Source organism: Rhinatrema bivittatum, chromosome 9 (assembly GCF_901001135.1).
Source record: "Rhinatrema bivittatum chromosome 9, aRhiBiv1.1, whole genome shotgun sequence".
NCBI classification, from domain to species: Eukaryota; Metazoa; Chordata; class Amphibia; order Gymnophiona; family Rhinatrematidae; genus Rhinatrema; species Rhinatrema bivittatum.
In genome coordinates this window covers 79,417,240-79,442,878 of record NC_042623.1, presented here as the reverse complement: position 1 = coordinate 79,442,878, position 25,639 = coordinate 79,417,240, and the positions used below count along the sequence as shown (strand labels likewise).

General features: G+C 42.8%; 2 protein-coding genes across 5 annotated transcripts in view; one reads left to right on the top strand and one right to left on the bottom strand.

Moving 5' to 3' along the window:
• MOV10L1 (Mov10 like RISC complex RNA helicase 1) overlaps window positions 1-4,170 on the bottom strand; it is a 546,310-nt gene extending 542,140 nt beyond the window's left edge. For 3 of the 4 annotated variants that reach the window (XM_029617022.1, XM_029617023.1, XM_029617024.1), the window contains exon 1: window positions 3,940-4,169. In XM_029617022.1, coding sequence (XP_029472882.1) covers window positions 3,940-4,021 — 82 coding nt within the window. In that variant the 5' untranslated portion in view covers window positions 4,022-4,169. Of the gene's footprint in view, window positions 1-3,939 lie in introns of all 4 variants that reach the window. The other variant, XM_029617025.1, reaches the window with a different exon arrangement.
• An 18,963-nt stretch (window positions 4,171-23,133) lies between these two features.
• The window catches only part of MLC1 (modulator of VRAC current 1), a 96,213-nt gene continuing 93,707 nt past the window's right edge, over window positions 23,134-25,639 (top strand). Inside the window, exon 1 of the mRNA XM_029616705.1 lies at window positions 23,134-25,480. The gene's annotated coding sequence lies outside the window, so the exon portion shown is untranslated. The remainder of the gene's footprint in view (window positions 25,481-25,639) is intronic.

Genomic DNA, 25,639 nt, shown 5'->3' with positions numbered 1-25,639 from the left:
CAATCCGGACATTTTTTAAACCCCGATGCCATGATAAAGTTATGGCCTAATAACGGGAATCGACAGTTTTTGATCGATTCCAATCATCCTACTATCTGAAAAATGTACTCACTGAGACTATGTCAAAGGGAGACCCAATTATGAGAAAATGACTGAAAATGTGAAAAGAAAAAAAAGTTCTCTTCTGAGAAAGTGTGAGGAAATTCTTTTTCCAGAGCTCCTGAACTGCTTTGCTACAGCAAGGCGGAAAAAAGACTGAAGAGACACCCCTGTGGCTGAGAATATCATGGCATGCTGGGCATGCTCAGTAGGCCCACAGTGCCAGCCAAAAGTTTCTAGAAACTCTTGACAGATGTTTTCCATACCAGGGCTCCATCTGATGTCGTCACCCAAATGTGAGGACTATCATCCTGCTTGTCCTAGGATAAAAAAACTTTTTTGCAAAGCTTTCAACATAATAGTCGTAATATTAATTGATAGAGAGTTTGGAAAAAATCTCTCAACCTAGGAAGCAAATTCATTTTGGATTACAACAATCCTTCATAAGAACATTACATAATAAATTGCTATGCTGGGTCAGACCAAGGGTCCATCAAGCCCAACCTCCTGTTTCCAACAGAGGCCAAACCAGGCCACAAGAATCTGGCAATTACCCAAACACCAAGAAGATCCCATGCTACTGATGCAATTAATAGCAGTGACTATTCTCTAAATAAGCTTGATTAATAGTAGTTAATGGACTTCTCCTCCAAGAACTTATCCAAACCTTTTTTTGAACCCATCTATACTAACAGCACTAACCACATCCTCTGGCAACAAATTCCAGAGCTTAATTGTGTGTTGAGTAAAAAAGAATTTTCTCTGATTAGTCAAATGTGCTACTTGCTAACTTCATGGAATGCCCCCTAGTCCTTCTATTATCCGAAAGTGTAAATAACTGATTCACATCTACTCATTCAAGACCTCTCATGATTTTAAACACCTCTATCATATCCCCCCCTCAGCCATCTCTTCTCCAAGCTGAACAGCCCTAACCTCTTCAGCCTTTCCTCAGAGGGGAGCTGTTCCATCCCCTTTATCATTTTGGTTGCCTTTCTCTGTACCTTCTCCATTGCAACTATATCTTTTTTGAGATGCGGCGACCAGAATTGACACAGTATTCAAGGTGTGGTCTCACCATGGAGAGATACAGAGGCATTATGACATTTTCCGTTTATTAACGGAAAATGGTCCAAGTACAGATCCCTGAGGCACTCCACTATTTACCCTTTTCCACTGAGAAAATTGACCATTGAATCCTACTCTGTTTCCTGTGTTTTAACCAGATTGTAATCCAAGAAAGGACATCGCCTCTTATCCCATGACTTTTTAGTTTTCTTAGAAGGCTCTCACGAGGGACTTTGTCAAATGCCTTCTGAAAATCCAAATACACTACATCTACCTGTTCACCTTTATCCACATGTTTATTAACCCCTTCAAAAAAACAAAGGGGATTTGTTAGGCAAGACTTCCCTTGGGTAAATCCATGTTGTCTGTGTTCCATTAAACCATGTCTTTCTATATGCTCTACGATTTGGATCTTTAGAAAAGTTTCCACTTTCTTTCCCGGCACTGAAGTCAGGCTCACTGGTCTATAATTACCCGGATCACCCCTGTAGCCCTTTTTAAATATTGGGATTACATTGGCCACCCTCCAGTGTTCAGGTACAATGGATGATTTTAATGATAGGTTTCATATTTTAACTAATAGATCAGAAATTTCATTTTTTAGTTTCTTTAGTACCTTAGGATGCACACCAACCGGTCCAGGTGATTTGCTACTTTTTAGTTTGTCAATCTGGCCTACTACATCTTCCTAGTTCATAGTGATTTGGTTTAGTTCATCTGATTCATCACCCTTGAAATCCATCTCCGGAACTGGTTCTCTCCAACATACTCATTAGTAAACACGGAAGCAAAGAATTCATTTAGTCTTTCTGAAATGGCCTTATCTTCCCTAAGAGCCCCTTTAACCCCTCGGTCATCTAATGGTCCAACTAACTCTCTCTTGCTTCGGATATATTTTTAAAAAAAAGTTTATTATGAGTTTTTGCCTCTATGGCCAACTTCATTTCAAATTCTCTCTTTGTCTGTCTTATCAATGTTTTACACTTAATTTGACAATGCTTATGTTTTATCCTATTTTCTTCAGATGGATCCTTCTTCCAATTTTTGAAGAAGCTTTCTTGGCTTAAAAAGCCTCTTTCACCTCACCTTTTAACCATGACGATAATTGTTTTGCCTTCCGTCTACTTTTCTTAATGCGTGGAATACATCTGGACTGCGCCTCTAGGATTGTATTTTTAAACAATGTCCATGCCTGTTGAACGTTTTTAACCTTTGCAGTTGCACCTTTCAGGTTTTTTTGTAACTATTTTCCTCATTTTATTAAAGTTTCCCTTTTGAAAGTTTAGTGTTAGAGCTGTAGATTTACTTATTGTCCCCCTTCCAGTTATTAATTTAAATTTGATCATGTTATGATCACTATTACCAAGTGGGCCCACCACCGTTACCTCTCTCACCAAATCCTGCGTTCCACTAAGAATTAAATCTAAAATAGCTCCCTCTCCTGTTGGTTCCTGAACCAATTGCTCCAAGAATCAGTCATTTATTACATCCAGGAACTTTCTCTAGCAAGTCCTGATGTTACATTTACACAGTCAATATTGACGTTCCAAGCCAGGAGAATCACAGTCTCTCCCACTTTTCAAAATCCATACAGATTTTTTGAATCAAACAGATTAATTTAAATAAAAGTCTTCAACTTTTTCCCCCAATTGTGATCAAATATTTAATTGTACAAGATATCCATGTAAATATGAGCCTTTTTCAGAGATTTTTCCATAATACTGGAACATGACATTCAAAATTTCTGATTTGTCCCAGTTAATTTTAAACCCCAAAATCCTAAAGCCTCCCATTTCCCTTGCTATTCTGCTCAGTGATCTTTTGGGTTTGTTATTGTAAATAAAATGTCAGCCACAAATAAATTTATATTCATCCTCTCCCACCCTAAAACCTGATATATTATGGTTGCTCCTTATTCTATTAGTGAATGACTAAAAATAAAGCAAATAGAAGGGGAGACACAAAGCACCCTTGTCCAGTTCTCCTCAACCTGAAAATTGTTGGAGTAACCCCTATTCACTTTAATACAAGCGACTGGCCTATAATATAATTTTCACAGCCATGACAAAATATTTTCCAAAACCCTTTTCCATGACATGAAAAAGGCCAGTGTACCATGCCAAATGCTTTCCCACATCAACCGTGAGAAATAGGGATTCACTGTTTGTTTGCTTCGCCCACCAAGATATCAACTATAACCGGGCAGCCGGGACACCTTTGGGCTCTAATGCGCCCCTACCCCAGCCCTGCTGGACTCCACCACTTACACACAAAGAAAATACAACACAATTTGAATGCAAAGCCCGCAGCATGTTTATTTGACTCTCCGAGTCTAATTAGGTACGTAGTCCGGTCCGTAACGTTTATTAAAATTTCAGCTGGGCAGGTGCCGATATTTTAATCTCCGCCCACACGGAGCTGCAAGGTCTTGCCCCAGCGGGCCCCCGGAACAGGCGCCATGACCCCCCCAAGCACCGGATGGGCTCAATCACCCTGGTCAAACCCTGTACCAAACCATGACACCCTCAGACCAGACAAGAGTCCCAAATCAGCAATGGCACGTCTGTCAGGAACAGCGGCATTCCCCCCTCCAAGGACCCAAGGCAGGAAACTAGCCACCGAACATACTCGACCAAAAACGGCGACAATTCAAGAACGCCTTCAGTCCCGCGCATGTAACGGCAGGCATCTGATGTTCCGGCTCCGCGAAAAGCGTTTACACCGGGAAAAATGATATAAAAAAAAAAAAAGGCAACCTCTATCAATGAATACCTTGCGCAGGCACCCCCTCGGGATCATCGTCTTCTTTCCGCCGCCAGAAGAACCCGAGCGCCCTAGACAGCACTACAAACATGGCTGCACCACTGCGAGACACGTCCGAAGCCCAGAGCCTGACCCGAGGCAATGTACATCGCGTGCCACACCCCTGACCTGCTGCTGCGGAAGTTCCGTCCACCCCCGCGTGACCCGGACGCCGCGCCTTTTCTTTCTGGAGGCGGGGCCGGGCACTTTGTCTCCGCGCAGCAGCATAGCGGTTTTGCTATTGGTCTCACCGCGCCGAGTAAGGTAACCATGTTTTGCCTCTGGTGCACACTAAACTATTCACTCCGCCCTTGATTTTCTAAGCCTTTTTATATTTCTGTCTCGATGTGGAGATCAGAGCTTTAGTAAATCAGGTCTTCGGTCCCTTTCCTTTTCTGTTTACTTATTGTTTCATCTCCCCAAATATGCCTTAACTGACTCACCCCCATGTGCTTTTTCACCAGTTCTCAGCATATCAGATTACATGGTACGTCGCTTTTATTTGGACCCAAGACATATAGGAGGCCAATATTTAGTAGAAATTTGTTGGACAACTTATTCGGCTAAGGTTAGCCAGTTAACTTGTCCTGGCTATTCAGTTGGATAAACGCCCCACTGAAGATCCCCCATTAAGGTTAATCAGCTAATGCTAGAAGGATAACTTTAAACATAACTGGATATTCTTTTGGTTATGTAAAAGTTATTCGGCTACAGTTACACACAAGCAGCTATATTCCAAAGAATTAGGCAAGTTAAATAGACATCCAGGGGGGCGGGGGATGATTGCTGGCCTACAGGCCCTAAACTCCCCTCCACCCTTCCACAAGAATTCCCAGTAGGGCCAAGCCTTCTGCCCCATCTTCAGATTGGCTGCATCTTAATTAAAAAAAAAAAAAAGAAAATAGGGTTGGGGGTTACTGCCTCATTCCACTGCTCCCGGTTCCTGTTTTTAAAAAAATATGTTTCTCTTCAGGGCCCCTCCTATCCCCATCCCAACCCTATCCCTTCCACCACCCCCAGCCCCCTTGCATCTTAAACTGATTTTTTGAAGCGGCCATATCATGGCAGCTTACTACAGTGATCCAGGCCCAGCACTACTGGACACTCTGTTGCTAGACAGGTGCATAAAGCATCCAGAGTGAGGTCCATTCCTGTCAATGTACATGTAAAACAAACCCAGTATAAATCCTTTACCTCCAGTTCTGTAAATTTAGATTTTGTATTAATAGAAACCTCCCCTGCATCACACCCGCACTCTTCCCAGTATTGACTGCATGAAAGTTACATCAGAACATGCTAGATAGGTAAAGATCTTGGATGAAATACATGACTGCATCATGGAGCAGCTGGTACAAGAACCAACAAAAGGGGAAACTGTTTTAGATCTAGTCCTTAGTGGAACACAGGATTTGGTGCAAGAGGTAACAGTGCAGGAGCCACTTAGCAATAGTGATCAGAACATGTTCAAATTTGACTTAATAACTGGAGGGAGGACACTAAAGAAATCTACTGCAACAGCATTTAACTTTTAAAAAGCTGACTGAAAAAAAATGAGGAAAATGGTTAAGTAAAAAACTGAAAGGTACAATTGCAAAGGTAAAGAGTTTAGGTTAGGTATGGATGTTGTTTAAAAATACCATCTGGGAAACCCAGACCAGATATATTCCATGCATTAGAAAAGGTGGAAGGAAGGCTAAACGACTACCGGCATGATTGAAAGGTTAGGTGAGAGACGCAATAATATCTAAAAGAATATCTTTCAAGAAATGGAAAAAGTGAAGAAAACAGGAAACAGCATAAGCACTAGCAAGTTAAATGTAAATCATTACGGGCGGATTTTAAATGCCCTGCTCGCGTAAATCCGGCCGGATTTACGCGAGCAGGGCCCTCGCGCGCCGGCGCGCCTATTTTGCATAGGCCGCCGGCGCGCGCAGAGCCCCGGGACGCACGTAAGTCCCAGGGCTTTTTTAAGGGGGCGTGTTGAGGGCGTCGCCAAATGACACGGCGTTTCGGGGGTGTGATGCGGCGTTTGGGGGGGCGGGCCCGGGGGCGTGGTTTCAGCCCGGGGGCGTGACTGCGCCCTCCAGAACAGCCCCCGGGTCGGGTCTTGGTGCGCCAGCAGCCCGCTGGCGCGCGCGGATTTACGTCTGCCTCTGGCAGGCGTAAATCCATGGATAAAGGTAGGGGGGGTTTAGATAGGGCCGGGGGGTGGGTTAGGTAGGGGAAGGGAGGGGAAGGTGAGGGGAGGGCGAAAGAAAGTTCCCTCCGAGGCCGCTCCGATTTCGGAGCGGCCTCGGAGGGAACGGAGGCAGGCTGTGCGGCTCGGCATGCGCAGGCTGCCCAAAATCGGCAGCCTTGTGCACGCCGATCCCGGATTTTATAAGATACGCGCGGCTATGCGTGCATCTTATAAAATCCAGCGTACTTTTGTTTGCGCCTGGTGCGCAAACAAAAGTACGCGATCGCGCTATTTTTTAAAATCTACCCCTTAATAAGGAAGGCAAAGAGAGAATTTGAAAAGAATCTTGCATGAAGCAAAAACTCATAATAAAAACTTCTACAAGTAAATTTGAAGTAAAAAGCCTGCGAGGGAGTCAGTTGGACCATTAGATGATCAACGTGTAAAAGGGGCACTTAGGGATGACAAGGCCATAGCAGAAAGACTAAATGAATTCTTTGATTTGGTATTCACCGAGGAAGATGTCAGAGAGATCACAATTCAGACAAAATCCAGGTCAGCTGTTTTGAAACCTCTGTGGTAAGAGTGTGTGTGTCTTCTAAGCAAATGCTAGTCTTGGAAAAAGGATTGTACTTCATTCCTACTTATATATATGATCCGTTTCACTGTCGTATTGATTTATACAAATTTTTCTGCTACTTCAAATACAATTGTTCCTTTTTTATCATCCTTCGGATAAGATGGATATCTCAATAGTGTCTCCTAAATCTATGTGGTTACCAGGGGGTCCTATTGATCTTGCTATAAAAATCTTTATGGAGCTTGTTCTTAGAGATCTTAGATTATTAGAACAAAAAGAAAAGATATTTTACAATCTCTCAAAATCTGAATGGGAAGCTGTTCAATCTTTGACAAAAGATGACACTTTGGTCATAAAACCTGCAGACAAAGGTCCAATCTCCCTTTCTTAGCCAACGTAATGGAAAAATTAGTTAACACCAAATTATCAGACTACCTCGAAGACCACAAAATCCTGTTCCCTACTCAATATGGCTTCCGAAAATCATTAAGTACTGAATCACTACTCATATCACTGACAGATCACCTCATCATGGGTCTCGATAAAGGTCATGCCTACCTTCTGATCCTCTTGGACCTCTCTGCAGCATTTGATACAGTTAACCACCCCATCCTCCTAAATCAGTTAGCTAACATCAGCATAACAGGCACGGCACTGGCCTGGTTCAAAACTTTCCTTGGCAACAGAGGCTACAAGGTTAAAATACACAACAAAGAATCACAGCGTTATCCTTCCTCTCTAGGAGTTCCCCAGGGCTCCTCCCTCTCACCCACGCTCTTTAACATTTACCTCCTCCCTCTCTGCCAATTGTTAACCAAACTGAACCTAAAACACTTTCTATACGCCGATGATGTCCAGATCATCATTCCCCTTAAAGAATCCCTTACAAAAACGCTAGAATTCTGGGAAAAGTGCCTTCTAGAAATCAACAGCCTCCTCTCCAGTCTAAACTTAATCCTAAACTCTTCAAAAAGCGAACTCCTACTCATATCTCCGGAAAACAGTAACTTCACAAATCCACCAGCCAACCTACAAACACCTCAAGTTAGAGACCTAGGAGCTATCATTGATAATCGGCTAAACCTAAAACCATTTATTAACCAAACTACCAAGGACTGCTTTCATAAACTGCATGTCTTAAAAAGAATGAAACCACTTTTCCACTTGCACGACTACAGAACTATCCTCCAAGCAATAATCTTCTCTAAGCTAGATTATTGCAACTCTATTTTATTAGGTCTCCCCTCTTCTCACACTAAACCTCTTCAGATGGTTCAAAATACAGCGGCGAGAATATTGACAAGAAGAAGAGATCACATATCTCCCATTCTCAAAGACCTACATTGGCTGCCAATTCACTATAGAATCATATATAAGTCCATCACCTTGATCTACAAAGATATCCATCAACACTCTCCGCTTAACCTACAAATCCCTTTCAGAAAATATACCTCCTCCAGACCCATCAGAGAGTCCTATAGAGAATCTCTACAGGTGCCACCCTCCAAAACTTCTCAGCATATAACCTTCAGAGACAGGGCCTTCTCCACTGCAGGACCTCCTCTATGGAACTCCATTCCACCGGATCTGCGACAGGAACCCTGCCTTCCAACATTCAGGAAAAGACTCAAAACGTGGTTATTTAAGAAAGCCTTCCCAGACCCCAACTGAACCTTTAACTTACCATTAACCGACTCTCCGACCTTACCTTACCATGATGAACATCATCATTGAGATATTCAATTACTTAGTAAATTCCATAAATTTGTAAATGTGCTCCTTCTGTTAATTTCCTATCGACTTTTCACTGCTCCCAGTTGTGTATTTCCCTGTTTTATTGTAACTGCAATGTTTATTGTAACTGAAAGGTTCTTCGTTATGCACCTGTTATTGTTATTATTGTTTATTCTTCTTACACCCCTTTGTTAATTGTAAACCGGCATGATGTGATACCCTTCGCGAATGCCGGTATAGAAAAACACAAAATAAATAAATAAATATAGTGGCATAGTTATAAAAAGTAGCCTACAATATGAAATTGAAGCCAGTAGACAATTATCTGACCCAACATTCTATGAAAAGTTATAAGCAGATCCTTCATATGAGATACTATTTTGGATGAAGAAAAAGATTTTGATTTCTTGACCAGTTGTGAAAGGACTTTTTTATTACAAAAACATCCTAATATTCCTGTTTTCTATACAATACCTAAAATGCATAAAACCTTGATCAATCCACTGGGTCGCCCAATAGTCTTGTCTGTTCAGTCTCTTTTAGAACCTCTATCAATTTTTGTTGATTCTGTTTTACAGAAGGCAGTTCAATCTGCTAAATCTTATTTTCGGGATATGACACAAATGTTATCTAAATTAGAGACATTTAATTTTTATATGACTTCAAGTTATTTGTTCACCTTAGACATTCAATCTTTAAAAATCTTTAAAAATCATAAGGCCAATATCTTTATTAAACTTGGATATTAAAATTTATGCGAAAATATTGGCTAATCGCTTAAAAGGTATTATGCCCCTGATTATAGCCAAAGATCAAGTTGGGTTTGTTAAAGGCAGAAGGGCATCTGTGAATATCCATAGAGTGCTTTGTGCTTTGGAAGCGTGCGTAAATAGGTCTTTGCTGGAGCCCTTATTAGTGGCATGCGACGCGGAAAAAGCTTTTGATAGGGTCGAGTGGCTTTTCTTAAAACAGACCCTATGGAAATTTGGAATTAGGGGGGAGTTTCTTGCGTATGTCTCTTTACTATATACGAATCCGACTGCTAGGATCTTGGTGAATGGCTCCCTGTCTCAAGAATTCTCATTACGTAGAGGGACCCGGCAGGGATGCCCATTGTCCCCACTTCTATTCATTTTATCTGTGGAACCCTTAGCCATAGCCCTTCGCTCCCATACAGACATTGCGGGAATCCCCGTTGGTCATCATGTCCACAAGACATTGCTTTTTGCTGATGATTTATTACTGCTTTTGACTAATGCCAGAGAATCGCTGCCTGTTGCTTTACAGCTTTTTGCTGCTTACCAAGGGGCCTCTGGCTTCAAATTGAACTTAGACAAGACAGAAGCATTGGATATCACGGGCACTTTGGAATCTACCTGGGTAGGCTTTCCTGTTAAATGGGCGGGTGACAAAATCAAATATTTGGGGGTGCAGATTCATAGAAGTACTAATCAGTGGTACCGGGTGAATATCCCACCTTTATTGGATAAACTCCGAGGGAAATTGCAAGCTTGGCGGAACTTTCCCCTGTCTCTGCATGGTCGAGTGATGGTCGTTAAGATGATTATTGCTCCCAAGCTACTTTACCTGCTGCTTATGATGCCCATGTACTTGTTGGAAGCAGATTTAAAACGCCTTCAACGGGACATTGCCTATTTTTTATGGAAAGGCAAGAGGGCGCGTCTGGCATATAAAACTTTGGTAGCACCTAAAGAAAAAGGGGGCCTCAATTTGCCGGATTTCAAATTATATGCCTGGGCGGCTAATTTACGGTTTTTAGGGGATTGGATATATGGGACTTCTGAGTACTCTGATTATTCTTTGATTCTAGATATTTGCCGTCCGGTAGATCCTAAATTGATTTTACACTTATCTAAAAAGGAAATTCTCCAATTGGGCTTATCAGCTCAATTGGTGTTTACAGTACGACGGGCTTGGGTGGCGCTGAGAGCCTTATTGCAATTACCCTCACACTTGTCTTCTCAGTATCCGTTGTTTAACAACCCTTTTACTCCTCCGTTCGATATACTTTTTAGGAATACGTCACTATCTGTGGAGCAATCGACTTTGGGGAGCGTCTGTGACTCTGTTACTGGGAAACTTAAATCTTTTGAGGAATTGCGGTTGCAGATGGGCCTGCAGCATACTCACTTTTTGTATTATGGTCAGGTCTGTGCTTATGTTCGACAATTGTGGAAGAAGGTAAGCAAACCGCTGGACAGTCCCGCATACTTATTTCTCCTTAAGCTATATCATACCAAGCAAGGCTCGCTTTCCCTTTTATATAAATATTGCCAAAATATTACATCATATTTAGTACTGGATACTCTGCTTCCGAAATGGCAGAAGGATATCCCAGAAGAGCTTGATGTCCCTATGTTGCGTGATGGGTATCTGGCCATGTTTAAGGTAACAAATAATGTGGCTTTGCGAGAATTGCAAGGGAGGATATTCCATAGGGTAGTATATACCCCACAAGCTGCCTTCCATATGGGACTGTCACCTTCTCCACTTTGTTCGAAATGCAATGCAGAGCTTGCCACATTCATACATATTATGTGGGAATGTACTTTAATTCAATCTTTTTGGGACCAAATTCGGATGTTATTGTCTACCCTTTTTGGTGTTCCGATTGAATGGTCTAGAGCTTTTTGTTTATTAAATGTTGATATAGGTGAATCCTCATTAAACCACGAAAATATTATGTTCTTTTCGAAAGCATGTTTGATTATTAAAAAGTGTATTTTATTAAAGTGGATCGAAGCTACTCCACCTGACCGTACCCTGTGGTCTACGCAGATGTCTCATTTATTTCAAATGGAATATGGATCCTTGTATGTGACTGCATCCCCCAAGAAGAAGATCCTTTTCAGGGACATTTGGCAGAAGTTCCACGGTTCATTACCTGCATCTACTCAACGTTTATTCCCTTTTCTAACCGTGGCTTGAGATGGTTTTCCAGCATATCAACAGATGGCGGGTCGAGGGCAGGGGTGTACTTCAATTGTGCTGTACTAGTATATTAGGGGTATGCCTAACCCCATAATTGGGGTGTAATGGGACACCGGGTATAGTTTCTCACTAGAAACTTGTTTCTTTCTATATTTTTATATCTTTAATGCTTCGGAAGGGCGGCACAGCAGGGGATAGGGTTACAGTTGGGGTTCGGGTAGGGGGGAAGTGAGGGGAGTTTAAGGGTGGTTCTACTGTTGAGGGAGGAGGAAAAAGAAAATGGGGGGTCAACGAGCAGGTTGGGAATGCTGGTGACAATAATGTGAAGTATACTCTTTGTATCATTATCTCTGTTAATTGCCTGTCTGTATTTTGTATTTCCCATGTATATTCAGTATTTCCCAGCTGTAATGTTTCAACAGGTTTTGATGTCATGCCTTATTTGACCGCTTAATAAACTATTTTGGAAAAAAAAAAAAATCATAATCTTCTAGATCAAAGACCAAGACTTTATCGCATTCCAAATTTTTTTGTTATAAAACTTGCCAGAGTTGGGCTGCCGCATAGACTCCACGCAAGCACCTCGGCTCCACGGGAAAATCTCTGACTAAAGCCTCTTTCCTTTTCTTACTGGGTAATTTTCTCTTTTAAAGATGCCTCACACAAAAAGAAAGGTGAAAGTTAGAGAAAATATTACTTCTACCACGATCCTCGATGCAAGACAACCGCAGATTGAAGAAGTGTTTGCGAGGCCCACCTACACAATGCCAGAGGGAGGAACCGCTGGCGATTACGGCGAGCAGCAGATGCCAAACAGCCTGGCAGAGGAAACATCCCTCAGTCCCAGTGCACCAACAACTCCAAAGCCGCTGTTTGGAACGCCTAGAAGATCAGAGGAGGAAGAACTAACTAAAACGCCGGAGAGACAAGCTGCCTTAAAGACCTCTGAAGCCCGAGAAGAGATGGCGGAACACTGTTTTCTTCAGAGAGCCCGATTCAGGGCTCTACGGGCCCAAGGGAGGAGGCAAGGCGTGATGAAGATGACGGAGGGAGAGACCTTCTAGAGGTAGGAGTAAAAGTTCCAGTTATACACGCAATGTATAATGCTGCTATGACCAGACCTCCTAAAATCACATTGGAAGAAATCTGGAAAGTCTTAACATCTATGGACAAATCTATAAATACCTTAACAATGACGTTAAAGGAAAATGCAAGTAAGGTTCAGAGTCTAGATAATAAAATTACCTGCGTGGAAACAACTTTGAAGGAAATGGATCTCGAAATAAAGAGTGTTAAAAGAGGTGCAAAGTAATCTCATAAAATTAGAGAGTTTATATGTGAATAAAATGGAGTTTATTGAAAATCAGATGAGAAGGCCTAATTTGAGGTTTTTGAATTTCCCAAAATCAAGATTAGTATCCTCTAAAGACCTCTTCAAAAATTATTTAGTCAACATTTTGAAATTTCCTGAGTCTGCCATACCGGCAATATCTAACATTTAAGGATGAGAAGAATGAGAAAAATGAAATACAAGGTCAAGATCCTGAGCCATCTGTGAATTTAACAGCAATGTTGGAAATGTCTTATGATATGCCTATAGAAACCAGAGCAACTCTTTTGGTGACATTTACTTTCATTTCTGAGAGAGACTCTGTACTGCGGTTGTTTTTTCTTAATCAGTTGCAGCAATTCCATGGTCAATTAGTACGAGCTTTTCCGAACATAACAAAAATAACTCAAGAGAGAAGAATTCTAAGAGTAATTTGTTTCTGTATTTTGCTGAGAACTTTGTTTCAATATTTGTTGTTGAAAATTCAATAAAAATAAAATTAAAAAAAAAAAACTTGCCAGAGTTGCTTTGTATAAGAACTATTTTTTATTTAAAGATTTTTTTGATCTGCAGAAACACGGTATAGCTATGGGGGCAACAATGGCCCCCAGTGTAGCTAATCTTCAAATTTTGAAGAATCATTTTTATCTTTTTTTAACAACATTGTTGGTTGGTCATGATATATAGATGATATTTTTTCCTTGTGGCAAGCCAGTGTGGAGGAGTTAAATTTATTTTTACAATAGCTCAACCCTTTGGATTCTCATTTGCAATTTACTATGTCATATCATATAGAATGCTTACCTTTTTTAGATATTCTTATTAAAAAAAAAAAAGAAATAGATTGACAACTAATGTATATAGGAAACCTATTGATTGCAATAACTTTCATTTCGACAGCTTCCATTCTTACATATTACGTTCAAATTTATTGACTGGATAATTTTTACATTTGCACAGAATCTGTTTAAGTAAAGAAGACTTCATTATACAGGCAAGAGATCTCTGCTCTAGATTGTTACAATGGGGCTATCCCATGCATATTATTAAACCTGCCTTTAAGAGAGTTTTACATGCTCATAGGCAATGGCTTCTATTAAAACTAATCGGAGAAAGTTCTTTTTCACTCAACGCACAATTAAACTCTGGAATTTGTTGCCAGAAGATGTGGTTAGTGCAGTTAGTATAGCTGTGTTTAAAAAAGGATTGGATAAGTCCATTACCTGCTATTAATTAAGTTGACTTAGATAATAACCACCGCTATTACTAGCAATGGTAACATGGAATAGACTTAGTTTTTGGGTACTTGCCAGGTTCTTATGGCCTGGATTGGCCACTGTTGGAAACAGGATGCTGGGCTTGATGGACCCTTGGTCTGATCCAGAATGGCATGTTCTTATGTTAACAAAGAAAAATAAATCGCCTGTTTTGTATCATCCGTTATTCTAATACATCAGTTTTTTATGATCAACCTTTAATTGCTTATTCAAGAGGAAGAAATTTAAAAGATGTATTGGTAAAATCTAAGTATTCTGTTCTAGATGATTATATCACTATCAAATTCATTTGGACATGCTCCATGTGGCAATTTCTCAATGTGGGTTTTTACAACTTCACTATCATCATGGCAGGATCCTTCCTCTGGCCGTACTTTTTGAATGAAGGGACAGACTAATTGTACTTCTAAAAATGTAGCCTATGCCATTTGTTATCCTTGCAATCTTTTATATATTGGAAGTACTAAACATATCGTTAAATTGTGTTTTTTAGAACATAAAAGGTGCTTGTCTACAAGGAAATTACAAGCCTCATTAGTTGCTCACTGCATTGAAAAATTACACGTTTTCTTGAATCTGCAATGGTGGATTATAGAAAAAGTAAGACCTGATCGCCATTTAAATCTAGAAGCCAAGCTTAATTTTAGAGAACAATTTTGGGTTTTTCATTTAAATTCAGTTGCTCCTTGTGGTTTAAACACTGAGATCGATTGGTATTCTTTGATTTGAACATTTACAATCTGAACTGCTTTTTTTGTTTTTGGCAACTAGTGACATCATGTATCCTCTTTTGATTGAGCCAATATGAAGTTTAATGTAAATAATTGACAAGTTTCAATTTCTAAGCATTTCCAGGGTTGGACTAGAACCCATGGAACATTTGGAGCTTCAAATGAACAGTGTGTATGCTGCTTTACTTGTTGGGCTATGAGCTAGTATTCAGTACCATTGCTCTCTTTTTATTTCAGTGTTGATGTGACTTAAGACAATCCCCTGATGCAGAGCTTTCACCTCAAAACACGGCGCATGCTGGGACTGTTGGAATTTTCATACCAAAAAAAAAGGCCAAAGATAAGTGTTTGCTTTTCCTTATTTTATTTGCAAAAAAACAAAACTTAAAAAATATCTGAATTTCGAATTGATGATTAAATAAAAAGCAATGAAGGTTTCAAGACCAAGAGTGCTTAATATAATTGTTACGAGCGCGTGCGGGCGCGGTCGTCTCGGGCGGGTGGTGAGCCCTTGGGCCACGGCAGGACTCAAGGAGGAGCCCCAAGCCACACCGTGGGAGGTGAGCTGAGCAGGCATGGTGAGCCAGGCAGGCAGGAACAGAAGCAGGGAGTCCGACCCTCAGCCGGACCTGCATGCCCATGGTAGCCAACCCGGGGAAGTTGACTAATGAACGGTCCTCCGACTGTTCCCGGCCCTTTCGGACCCACCGCAGGGAACGGCAATGGGCAGCAGGCCGGACAGAGGCGAGGGCAGACAGAGTCCTTATACAGAAGACGTCAGACGGGGGCTGAAGCAGACATCCAAGACAGGCTGAAGCAAGACACTGAAGACATCAGGGCAAGGGCTGAAGCAAGAAGGAAAGGTCCAGGCAAGCGGGAACTCCGATGCTGGGATACTCACATCCGAAGCCCCTTCGGCTGGCAGAAGCTCAAGAGCCCGTGGGACGAATCCCTCCTGTTGGCCACTCCAGGGCCCAACAGGACAGAAGGCTCAGGAACCAGACGAGGACGAAGGTCAAGGCAGAGACACGAAGACATCAGGAACATCAGGCAGAGACAGGACAAGGCGCCAAGAAGACATGGAGGACCTGGATCAGCTAGGTTACAGGCGACTGTAATGCTCAGATCCAAGGCCAGTTGCAAAAGAAAAGGAAGTCCTTAAATACTGGAGGTAGAAGGCAACTCCCTGGGAGGAGCTTGCCAGGACCGCCCACCGCTGGTCCTATAACTGGGGTAGAGAGCTGCGGGCCAGCCCCTAGGGAAACGGGCGTGGCTGGAAACCAGGAAGTCCAAACGCAGAGGCATGCAAGCCACAGGCACAGCTAGGCCTCTCAGGCCCTGGAGCAAGTCCCGGGTGGAACACAGGCGAGGCCCTGGCTTCAGAGCGGCCTCTGGAGGAAGGTAAGAGACCTCCTGTAGCGCAGCAGCAGGGGGATCGCAACAATAATGGTCCTTATATATTTTTCTTAAATATTTATTCTATTTTTCTATGCCTGTTAGAAACAATTTTTGGGTGACTCGTTTGGATATAAATAAGGCCTAGATTTATCAAAAAGCGGTAAATATCACATGCGATATAACAAGGGGTGTGTTTTATGGTAGTAGCCTATTTATCGCAATGTGCGTTACCTTAGCACGTCACATAGGTATTACCACAAAATGCATTAACTTTTCACACTTTGCAATAATACCACAATAATGTGACAAAGTGCTCATTTCAACACTGAGAGAGAGAGAGCGCCTATCTACCAGGCGCTCGCTCTCTCTAAAAATGCCCAAAACATTTTTTGCGAAAAAATCGCATGGGCATATTGCACAGCTTAATGCTAATGAAAAAGGTGTAGTTATTTTTGGCATTAAAATTGTGATATTGTGTGTTATGGCTTCGCACTTTGCGAAGCCAGGACACTTTTACAAAATTCCTGCCCCCGACTATGCCCAGTCCCTCCCCTTTTAAAAATTAGCATCACACCATGCGTTACAGTGCTTTTCGCATGCATTAGGGAGAGATACCCATGCCAGAAATGATATTCAAAGGTGATGATTCAGAGGAAGTGAAATAAATCTCAGTGAACCTGGACCTGTACTAGGACAAATTGACGAACTAAAGAGTAGCAAATCACCTGGACCAGATGGAATAAATCCCAGAGTGCTGAAAGAACTGGAAACTGAAATTACAGATCTGCTATTGGAAATTTGTAAGCTGTCATTAAAATTGTTTATGGTATCTGAACATTGAAGTGTTGCCAATGTAACACCAATTTTTAAAAAGGGATCAAAGGGTTATCCAGGAAACTATAGACCAGTGTGTCTGACGCTTGAGCCAGGCAAAATAGTAGAAACTATCATAAATCTGAAACAACACATATCACTAAAAGTAAAGGAAGGTTATGCAAAACTCATCGTACTAAGAAAACTTAAACCACTACTAACTCAAAAGGACTTCCGAACAATACTACAGGCACTAATTTTCTCCAGCACAGATAACTGAATTGCCCTTATGTTAGGACTACCTAATACAACATTAAGACCACTGCAAATACTTCAGAACTCAGCAGCTAGAATACTCACCAGAAAAAGAAGGAGGGACCATATAACTGAAACCCTAGCAGTTACATTGCTACCAATTGAGCACAGAATTAAATACAAAACCCTATGTATCATTCACAAACTAATTTATGATGAGAAATCAGATTGATTAAACACAGCATTTCGGGTACACACTCCACAAAGGAACCTCCGATTAGCAAATAAAGCACTCCTAACCATTCCATCTGTTAAAACAGCAAGACTGACCCAAGTGAGAGAAAGAGCCCTATCACTAGCAGGACCCATAATATGGAACACAATGCCTCCAGAGATCAGACTGCAAAGTGATCTCAAGACATTTAAGAAAAGTTTAAAAACAAGGCTTTTTAAACAAGCATTTTACAAAGAGACAGGAGAATAGAGAGAAATTATTTGGGAAAAGACAGAAAGGCACCGACACACAGTCCTTAAGACTGTACAGTAGATTAGTCTATGATTTCTACACCACAATAAAGCATAACTATAAGTGATAAAACTACCGGTGTAAGTACCTTGGTACAATTGGTCATGAACTACCTCGCTAAATGACTATGTCTAATGATATATTGTAACCGAAACTTTGACGGCACCTGTACAGGGGTGGGCAATTCCGGTCCTCGAGGGCTGCAAACCAGTCGGGTTTTCAGGATATCCTTAATGAATATGCATGAGAGAGACCTGCATACACACTGCCTCAGTTGTATGCAAATCTATTTCATGCATATTCATTAGGGGTATCCTGAAAACCCGACTGGTTTGCATCCCTTGAGGACCGGACTTGCCCACCCCTATGTTAGAATGTACTATAGTACACTTTTACCTACATTAAATCTGTGCCTACATGTAAACCGTTGCGATGGTATTTAACTTAGCAACAGTATAGAAAAGTTTTTAAATAAAAATAAATAAATAACAAAATTGCTGAACATATAGATAGGACAAATCCAACATGAATTTAGCCAAGGGAAGTCTTGCCTCACCAATCTGCTACATTATTTTGAGGGTGTAAACAAGCATGTCGATAAAGTTGAGCCAATTGAAAGCATTTGACAAAGTCCCTCATAAGTGACTTCTTAGGAAATAAAAAATCATGTCCTATTGTGGATTGCGAACTGGATAAAAGAACTGTCCCCCAGAGAGCAGTGCCAAATGGTAAATTTTCCCAATGAGAAAGGTGAATAATGGAATGCCCCAGGGATCTCTTCTGGGACCACTGTTTTTTAATATATTTATAAATGAACTGGAAATGAGAACGAAGGAGATGATCAAATTTGCCGATGACACAAAATTATTCAAAGTTGTTAAATCACCAGAGAATTGTGAGAAATTGCAAGAGGAACTTGCAAAACTGGGAGACTGGGCATGCAAATGAAATTTAATGTAGACAAGTGTAAAGTGATGCACTTAGGGAAGAGTAACCCAAATTATAGCTACACAATGCAAGAGTCAACATTAGGAGTCACTACTTAGGGAAAGGATCTAGGCGTCATAGTTGATAATACGTTGAAATCTTCTGCTACAGCAGCAGCAACCAAGAAAGCAAGTACAATGCTAGGAATTATCAGAAAATTAATGGAGAATAAAACAGAGAATATCATAAAGCCTCCGTATTACAATTTGTTATGTCCTCATCTTGAGTACTTTGTGTAGTTCTGGTCACCACATCTCAACAAAGATATAGCAGAATTACAAAAGGTACCGAGAAGGATAACCAAAATGAAAAAGGGATGGATTGATTACCCTATAAGGCTAAAGAGCTTAGGACTCTTCAGCTTGGAGAAAAGATGGTTGAGAGGAGATATGATAGAGGTTTCTAAAAGAATGAATGGAATAAAATGAGTAAACATTAATCAGTTTACTCTTTCAAAAAGTACAAAGACCAGGGGACACAAAATTAAGTTACTAGCAGGCCGATACAGTAAGGAGCGGTAGAAAGAGGTGCGTTAGGGCCGGGCGCATCCGCGTTTGCCGCACGCACAGTTCGGATCACCTACCGCTCGATACTGTATTTAAATAGCATGCAAATGCAAGCCGCGTCCAAGAAGCGTCCGTGAAGCGTTAAGCCCGCGCAATCCATTTTACTGTATAGAGCGCTATACAGCGCCTATACAGTATCCTGGGTGCGCTGGTACCTGTCATTTCAAATGACGTTTGAAATGACAGGTACCTCTCTCCCCCCTCCCGAAGCAAGGCGCATGGGCGAAAATTAAAACAAAGTGAATAAGTGTAATAAAAGTAAACTTACTGCATGTGAATTTTCTTTGAACAGTCCTCTCTCTCTCTCTCCTCCTCCTCCTGAGGCACGCATTGCAGCTCCCTTGCCTCCCGGGGGCAGCCAGCGGCGAAAGCGGCTTCCAGCAGCCCCAGCAGGCGAAGGTGAATGAATGTGCGCCTGGGCGTGCAATTTGGTCGCTCAAGGCGTGACGTCACGACGTTTGGCGTCACGGCATGTGACGTCGGCATTCGCTAATGCACTGCCTTGAGCGCTCTAATTGCATTCATTCACCTTCGCCGGCGGGGGCTGCTGGAAGCAGCTTTGGCTCCCCTGCCCCCGCCGGCGAAGGTGAATAAATGCATTAGAGCGTCTCAAGGCAGTGCATTAGCGAACACCGACATCACACGCCATGACGTCAAACGTCGTGGACGTCATGCCTTGAGTGCCAAAATTGCACGCACAGGCGTACATAGGCGTGCATTCATTCACCGCCGGCGGGGGCTGCTGGAAGCCACTTTCGCCGCCGGCTCCCTCCGCCTGGATGAATGCCCGCCCGTTGGCTCCCTCCGCCTGGATGAATGCACGCCCGCCGGCGAAGGTGAGTGAATGAATGCACGCCCGCCGGTTCACGCCTGGATGAATGCATGCCCGCCGGCGCGTACCGGCGTGCATTCATTCACTCACCTTCGCCGGCGGGCGTGCATTCATCCAGGCGTATGGGCGTCCATTCATCCACCTTCGCCGGCGGGGGCTGCTGGAAGCCGCTTTCGCCGCTAGCTGCCCCCGGGAGGCAGGGGAGCCACAGTGCGCGCCTCAAGAGGAGGGGAGAGAGGACTGTTCAAAGAAAATTCACATGCAGTAAGTTTACTTTTATTATACTTTATTTACTTTTGTTTTAATGACATGTCGAGCCAATTTTCACCCTGCGCCTTGCTTCGGGAGGGGGAGATTTTGACCGGAGCCTGCCTATTGCTGTCACATCACTAACGCCAGGGTAAGGGTCCCGGGGGGTGAGGGGGTCGTTTGCCCATGAAATTTCATCTCTCTGTCCTGACGCTCCACACTAACGCAGGGGTAAGGGTAGGCGGTAAGTTAGGTTAAACGCGCGGCAAAACTACAGGTTGATTCCTATTTAGAGAGGAACATATGTGGCTTGGGAGCTGAGAATGCCATTGCAGAGAACTCAGTGGAGGCCCAGCAGTCGAGGTCCAGATGAAGACCCTGTAGTGTGCCGAAACACTACCAGGATTCCCGAAACACTTTCCATGAGAAGCCCAGAGAAAGGGGCAGAGATGAACCCTGTGGGAGGGGTCACAGAGAGCCCTAGGGAGGTCAACACAGACTGCCGTGGAGGAGACAGCATTGAGTGGCCAACAGGCTGCAGCACTTATCGGTCAGAAAGTGGTGCTATAGGAGGTCCTGAGGAATACCCTGTAGGGTGCTCAAACACTGCTGGGAGCCAGGAGCTAACTCCCATCAGAAGCCCTGAGAGAAAGGGCATGGAGACCCCAGCAAGTCAGGGTGCAGAGGAGAACCCAGAGGAAGTAACCGCAGAGAGTTCGGAGGGTGGCGCTGCAGAGACCCCAGCGAGTGAGGCTGCGGAGAAGCCAGCAAATGGTGCGGGTGAGTGGTCAGAGGACACTGAGGGATATCATAGAAACCACCACTGAAGACCCCACATCCAGTCCAGAAAGTTCCACTGGTGTGGAATTTGAACCCAGAACCAGCAAGGAACTTGATTAAAGGACCGGGGTGCACACTGCACAGAGGGTGGCGACCATAATGCTGTCTAGGGTAACCCTGGTAGGCAGGGGTGAGCATAACCCTACAACCCTACCCCAAGCATAACTGGCAGGAGGCCAGATAAATGGGGGTAGGGATGTAATGCACTCCCCTGGATGGGATCCAGGGGGAGTGAAGATGCTCAGACCGATGGGTCCAAGCTGAGGAAGGTAGATGAGGCAGAGCCCCTATTTTCCCCCTTAAGCCTGTGTGGGACCAGGCAGGATGCCTGTTCCACCTTAACTCCCCTTGTGAGAGAGAGCTCTGTGGGCAGGGTCCAGTAGGGAAGGAATAAGAGCTGGGATCTAGGTGCGGATAATTAGACCAGGCCCAGGTCTCCAGGAGGAAGGCAGCTCCTGTTGAATAATGCTGTCCAAACACTGAGCTGTGCGAAAGCTGAGCTGTGAGTACTGAGGGAAGCAGTACAGAACTGTGAGTAATTGAGTACACAGTTCTGGAAAGAAGGACAGTCTACTGTTGTTTGTCTGTGAAGCTGAATAAAGATATAGTATTTTAAGAAAGGCTGGAGAAAGACTGAATTTATGTCTCCAGGCCTGGGGGATCACTGCTCAGTCCCACACACCTATTTTAAAGAATGAAGTTGTAGATTCTAGAAAATGTGCTAATTATAGACCTATAGCTAACCTCTCTTTTGTTACTAAGATATTAGAAAAAGTAGCTACTTCCCAAATCACTGAGTTCTTGGAGGATACCAAAAAACCTGATCCTGCTCAGGCAGGATTTAGGAGGCACCGCAGTACAGAGGCAATCATGATAGATATTATGGACTCTCTTCCAGGCCGATACAGTAAGGACGCGGTAGAAAGAGAGCGGCAGTGCTGGGCGCACCGCAGTTGCCGCACGCACAGTTCGGATCACATACCGCTTGATACAGTATTTAAATGGCATGCAAATGCAAGCCGTGTCCAAAGCGTGTCCAAGAAGCGTCCATGAAGCGCAATCCATTTTACTGTATAGGCGCTATAGAGTGGTCATGGCGTGCATTCATGCACCGCCTGTACGTTCAATTTGGGCACTCAAGGGTCAGGGGTGACGTCACAAGCTGCAAGATGACGCTGGGGAGGTGTACGTTCAATTTGGGCGCTCAAGGGTCAGGGGTGACGTCACAAGCTGCAAGATGGTGCTGGGGAGGCAGTGAGCGGCGGATCGGAGGGAGGCAGGCAGGCAGGCGAGCCGGAGCTGCCCCGCATGCAGGAAAGGTAGGGGAGCCGCCACCCCACCCCCTCCCGTGCACACTCCCTCCCCCCCCCCTCGGGCCCGGGCTCCGCCGCTCTGGCAATCTTCCAGTTGCCTGCCGGTGCAGTTTTTTTTGGCATGATGAGCTTACACCGCTTGTACGTCCCATTTGGTGCCTTGAGCGCCAAAATTGGAAGTACAGGCATGCGTTCATGCATCTTCGCCGGCGGGGGCTGCTGGAAGCCGCCTCACGAAGAGCACCCAATCCGCCCTGAGCTGCTGAAGCGGGAGAAGGAATGCTGAAAGAGAAAGTGAAGGGACATTTGTGAGTCAATGTCCCTGTCCCTGTCAGCGTGGGCCCGTACGGGAGACCGGCACCCATGGACACGGCCAGGGCAGGTGAGCGGAGGCTGGGGGAAAGTTTGCCCGTTAAATTTCACTGTAACGCAGGGGTAAGGGTAGGTGGTAATTTAGCAGGTTAAAGACGTGGCTAAACTGCAGGTTAAAAAGGCGATAGTCGGGGCGCACGTTACTGAATGGGAGGGAATAGCTAATTGGAGCGTTTACATATCATATACATGCCGCGGGCGGAAAGGGTTACTTGTTGATTTAAAGACGCGGTAAGGATGGGTTAAAAGGGATATTGAATCGTGGGTTGTACTTCCGTTGCCAAATTGCAGGTACAAAGCGGGTAAGAAACGGGGTAATCGCGGCCGCGCTTTACTGTATCGGCCTGTTCGTGTTGGATAAGGGAAGCTCAGTTTTACTAGTTTTCCTTGTCTTTTCCAGTGCCTTTGATCTGGTCAGTCATAAAATTTTAATCTCCCGTTACTTATTCTTAGGGTTTGCCTGGACAGTTTTAGAATGGATTTCTAGCTTTTTGCAAAACAGGTCATCTCAAGTATTTTTTCAAGAATATTACTCTGAAGTTGGCACCTCTTTTTGTGGGGTACCTCAAGAGTCCTTTCTCTCTCCATTACTATTTAATATATTTTTGTCATCTTTGGGGGTATCATTTGTTCTTTAGGTTTTTTTTATCTTTCATTTATGCAGATGATGTCCAAATTGTTGTCCCTTTGGATCATGATGTAGACATTTCCATTTCCCATTTAGGAAAGTGCATATTAGCTGTATCTTCTTAATTAAAATAAAATCTTTTGATTCTGAATTGCACGACAACAGAAATACCACAAGTGGAAAGTAAAACCTGAGAAAATTCAGATTTCATTGTGAGGACAAATTGTGAAGTCAACCGATTAAGTGAAATGTTTAGGAGTCAAATTAGACTTGGGCTGGTCTATGGAAAAAGACATTAATTCAGTACTCCGAACAGTCTACATGTGCTTACATCTTATGAGACAATTAAAATCATCTGACATTTATGGTGTTAAAATCTTGAGTATATGCTCTTGTAGTTACAGTACTAGATTATAGTAATGTCAAATGTTGGGGGTTACTGGGTATATTGATAAAAAAAAAAAAAAACTCCAAGTGGTACAGAATATGGAGGCTAGAATTGTAATGGGTCATACTAGACGTGGATCAGCAGCTTCTCTCTTGGAAAATTTGCATTGGCTGCCGATAAGATTACAATGTAAATTTAAAGTGCTTGTTCTTGCATTTAAAATCTTGCATGGGGTTAGCCCTCCTCATATGTCATCTAGGTGGTGCTGGAAGTCTTCACCCAGGAATGCGCACTCTCATTATATTTCTCAACTTCAACTTCCATCACTGAGAGCTTTCAGGCATGTAAAATTGGCGAAAAGATCGTTTTCTATCTCGGTCCCTAAAATTTGGAATGATCTTCCTTTGTCTATCAGGGAAGAGACATGCTTAATGCTTTTTCGCCATAAACTGAAGACCTGGCTAATGGTATCCGAGCTCTGAGTTCAGGTTAATTGTCTGTTTTAAGTTTTTAATCATGACGTCTCATAGTATTTTATTTGCAGATTGTTTTAAGTATTTTATAGTAATATTTTTATGATTTGTTTTATCTTTGTTGTACATCGCCTTAGAAGAACTTATTGTAAGTCCTGAAATGTGATTCATAAATTTTATAAGTAAATAAATAAATAAATAAATTGGACCCTTGGTTTGGTGTACAAAAGATTCCTCTGTCATTGCTGCTGCTGACCTATTGCAGTTGTCTCCAATTTCAATGCATTCCTGTAATAACCAGACAGAAAAAAAGGGAACCGAGAGAGCCTTGCCTTGGGTGTGCCAATGTTTCCCACTAAACTTTCATTGTACTTGTTCAAACACAATTTTGTTCTGTAGTCAGAGCTTGAAAATTTTTTATCTAAATTTTCCATGAGAATAATGACCATTAAATTAACAACCAAAATCCGCAGAGAATTTATATTGAAAACTGAGCATTGATTCAGGTTTACTGACAGATGGGTAGCTGCTTCTGTTACATGTAAAAGGACTGTTGTAAAATGCTGCCCTGCCTAGTAACAAAAAAGATCTTCATATAGGATTGTATGGCAAGTTTCTTCCTCTGAAACGGCCACAGAACTTGCCTAATTTGGGCAGGAACTATAAGGTCTCCTGACCTAATAATAATGAATGCTTCATGAGAAGTAAATTGGAGATTATATCACTAAGTCATTTAACAATTGTCCTACACTGCTAAGGAGATGTATGCAATCATTTTCACCTTTTGCTCTTTGATAATTTGCATGGAGCTGATTTTAGGTGCAATGCTACATCCTATACACCCCCTAAAGTCATCTTCTAGTTTGTTCCCTTCATTAAAATTCAGGAGGCATTCGCTTATTCCCCTGGCTTAACTGCAGCCTTTGCTGTGCTTTTGTCCTTCTCGTGAATAGATGTTGTTGAACGCCAAAGTAGAAGAAGCAAAGTTTTCAAAGCCAGCATGAATCGCTGAGTGGTGAAAGCACCCAAAAGTCTGCAGATACTGCTACTCAGAAGACTGGCTCCAACTGACAACTTTTCAGCGTAAGGTAAGTAAGAAGGCTTTTCTATTCGCTCATGTGCATCAAGCCTACAAAAAATAAAGGTGAATGAATTTATGGTAATGCAACTGCATTGAGAAAGGGTATGGGAAGTAATTGAAAACTGGAAATACATTTGTAATGTTGTAAGTGACTGATGATGGTGCC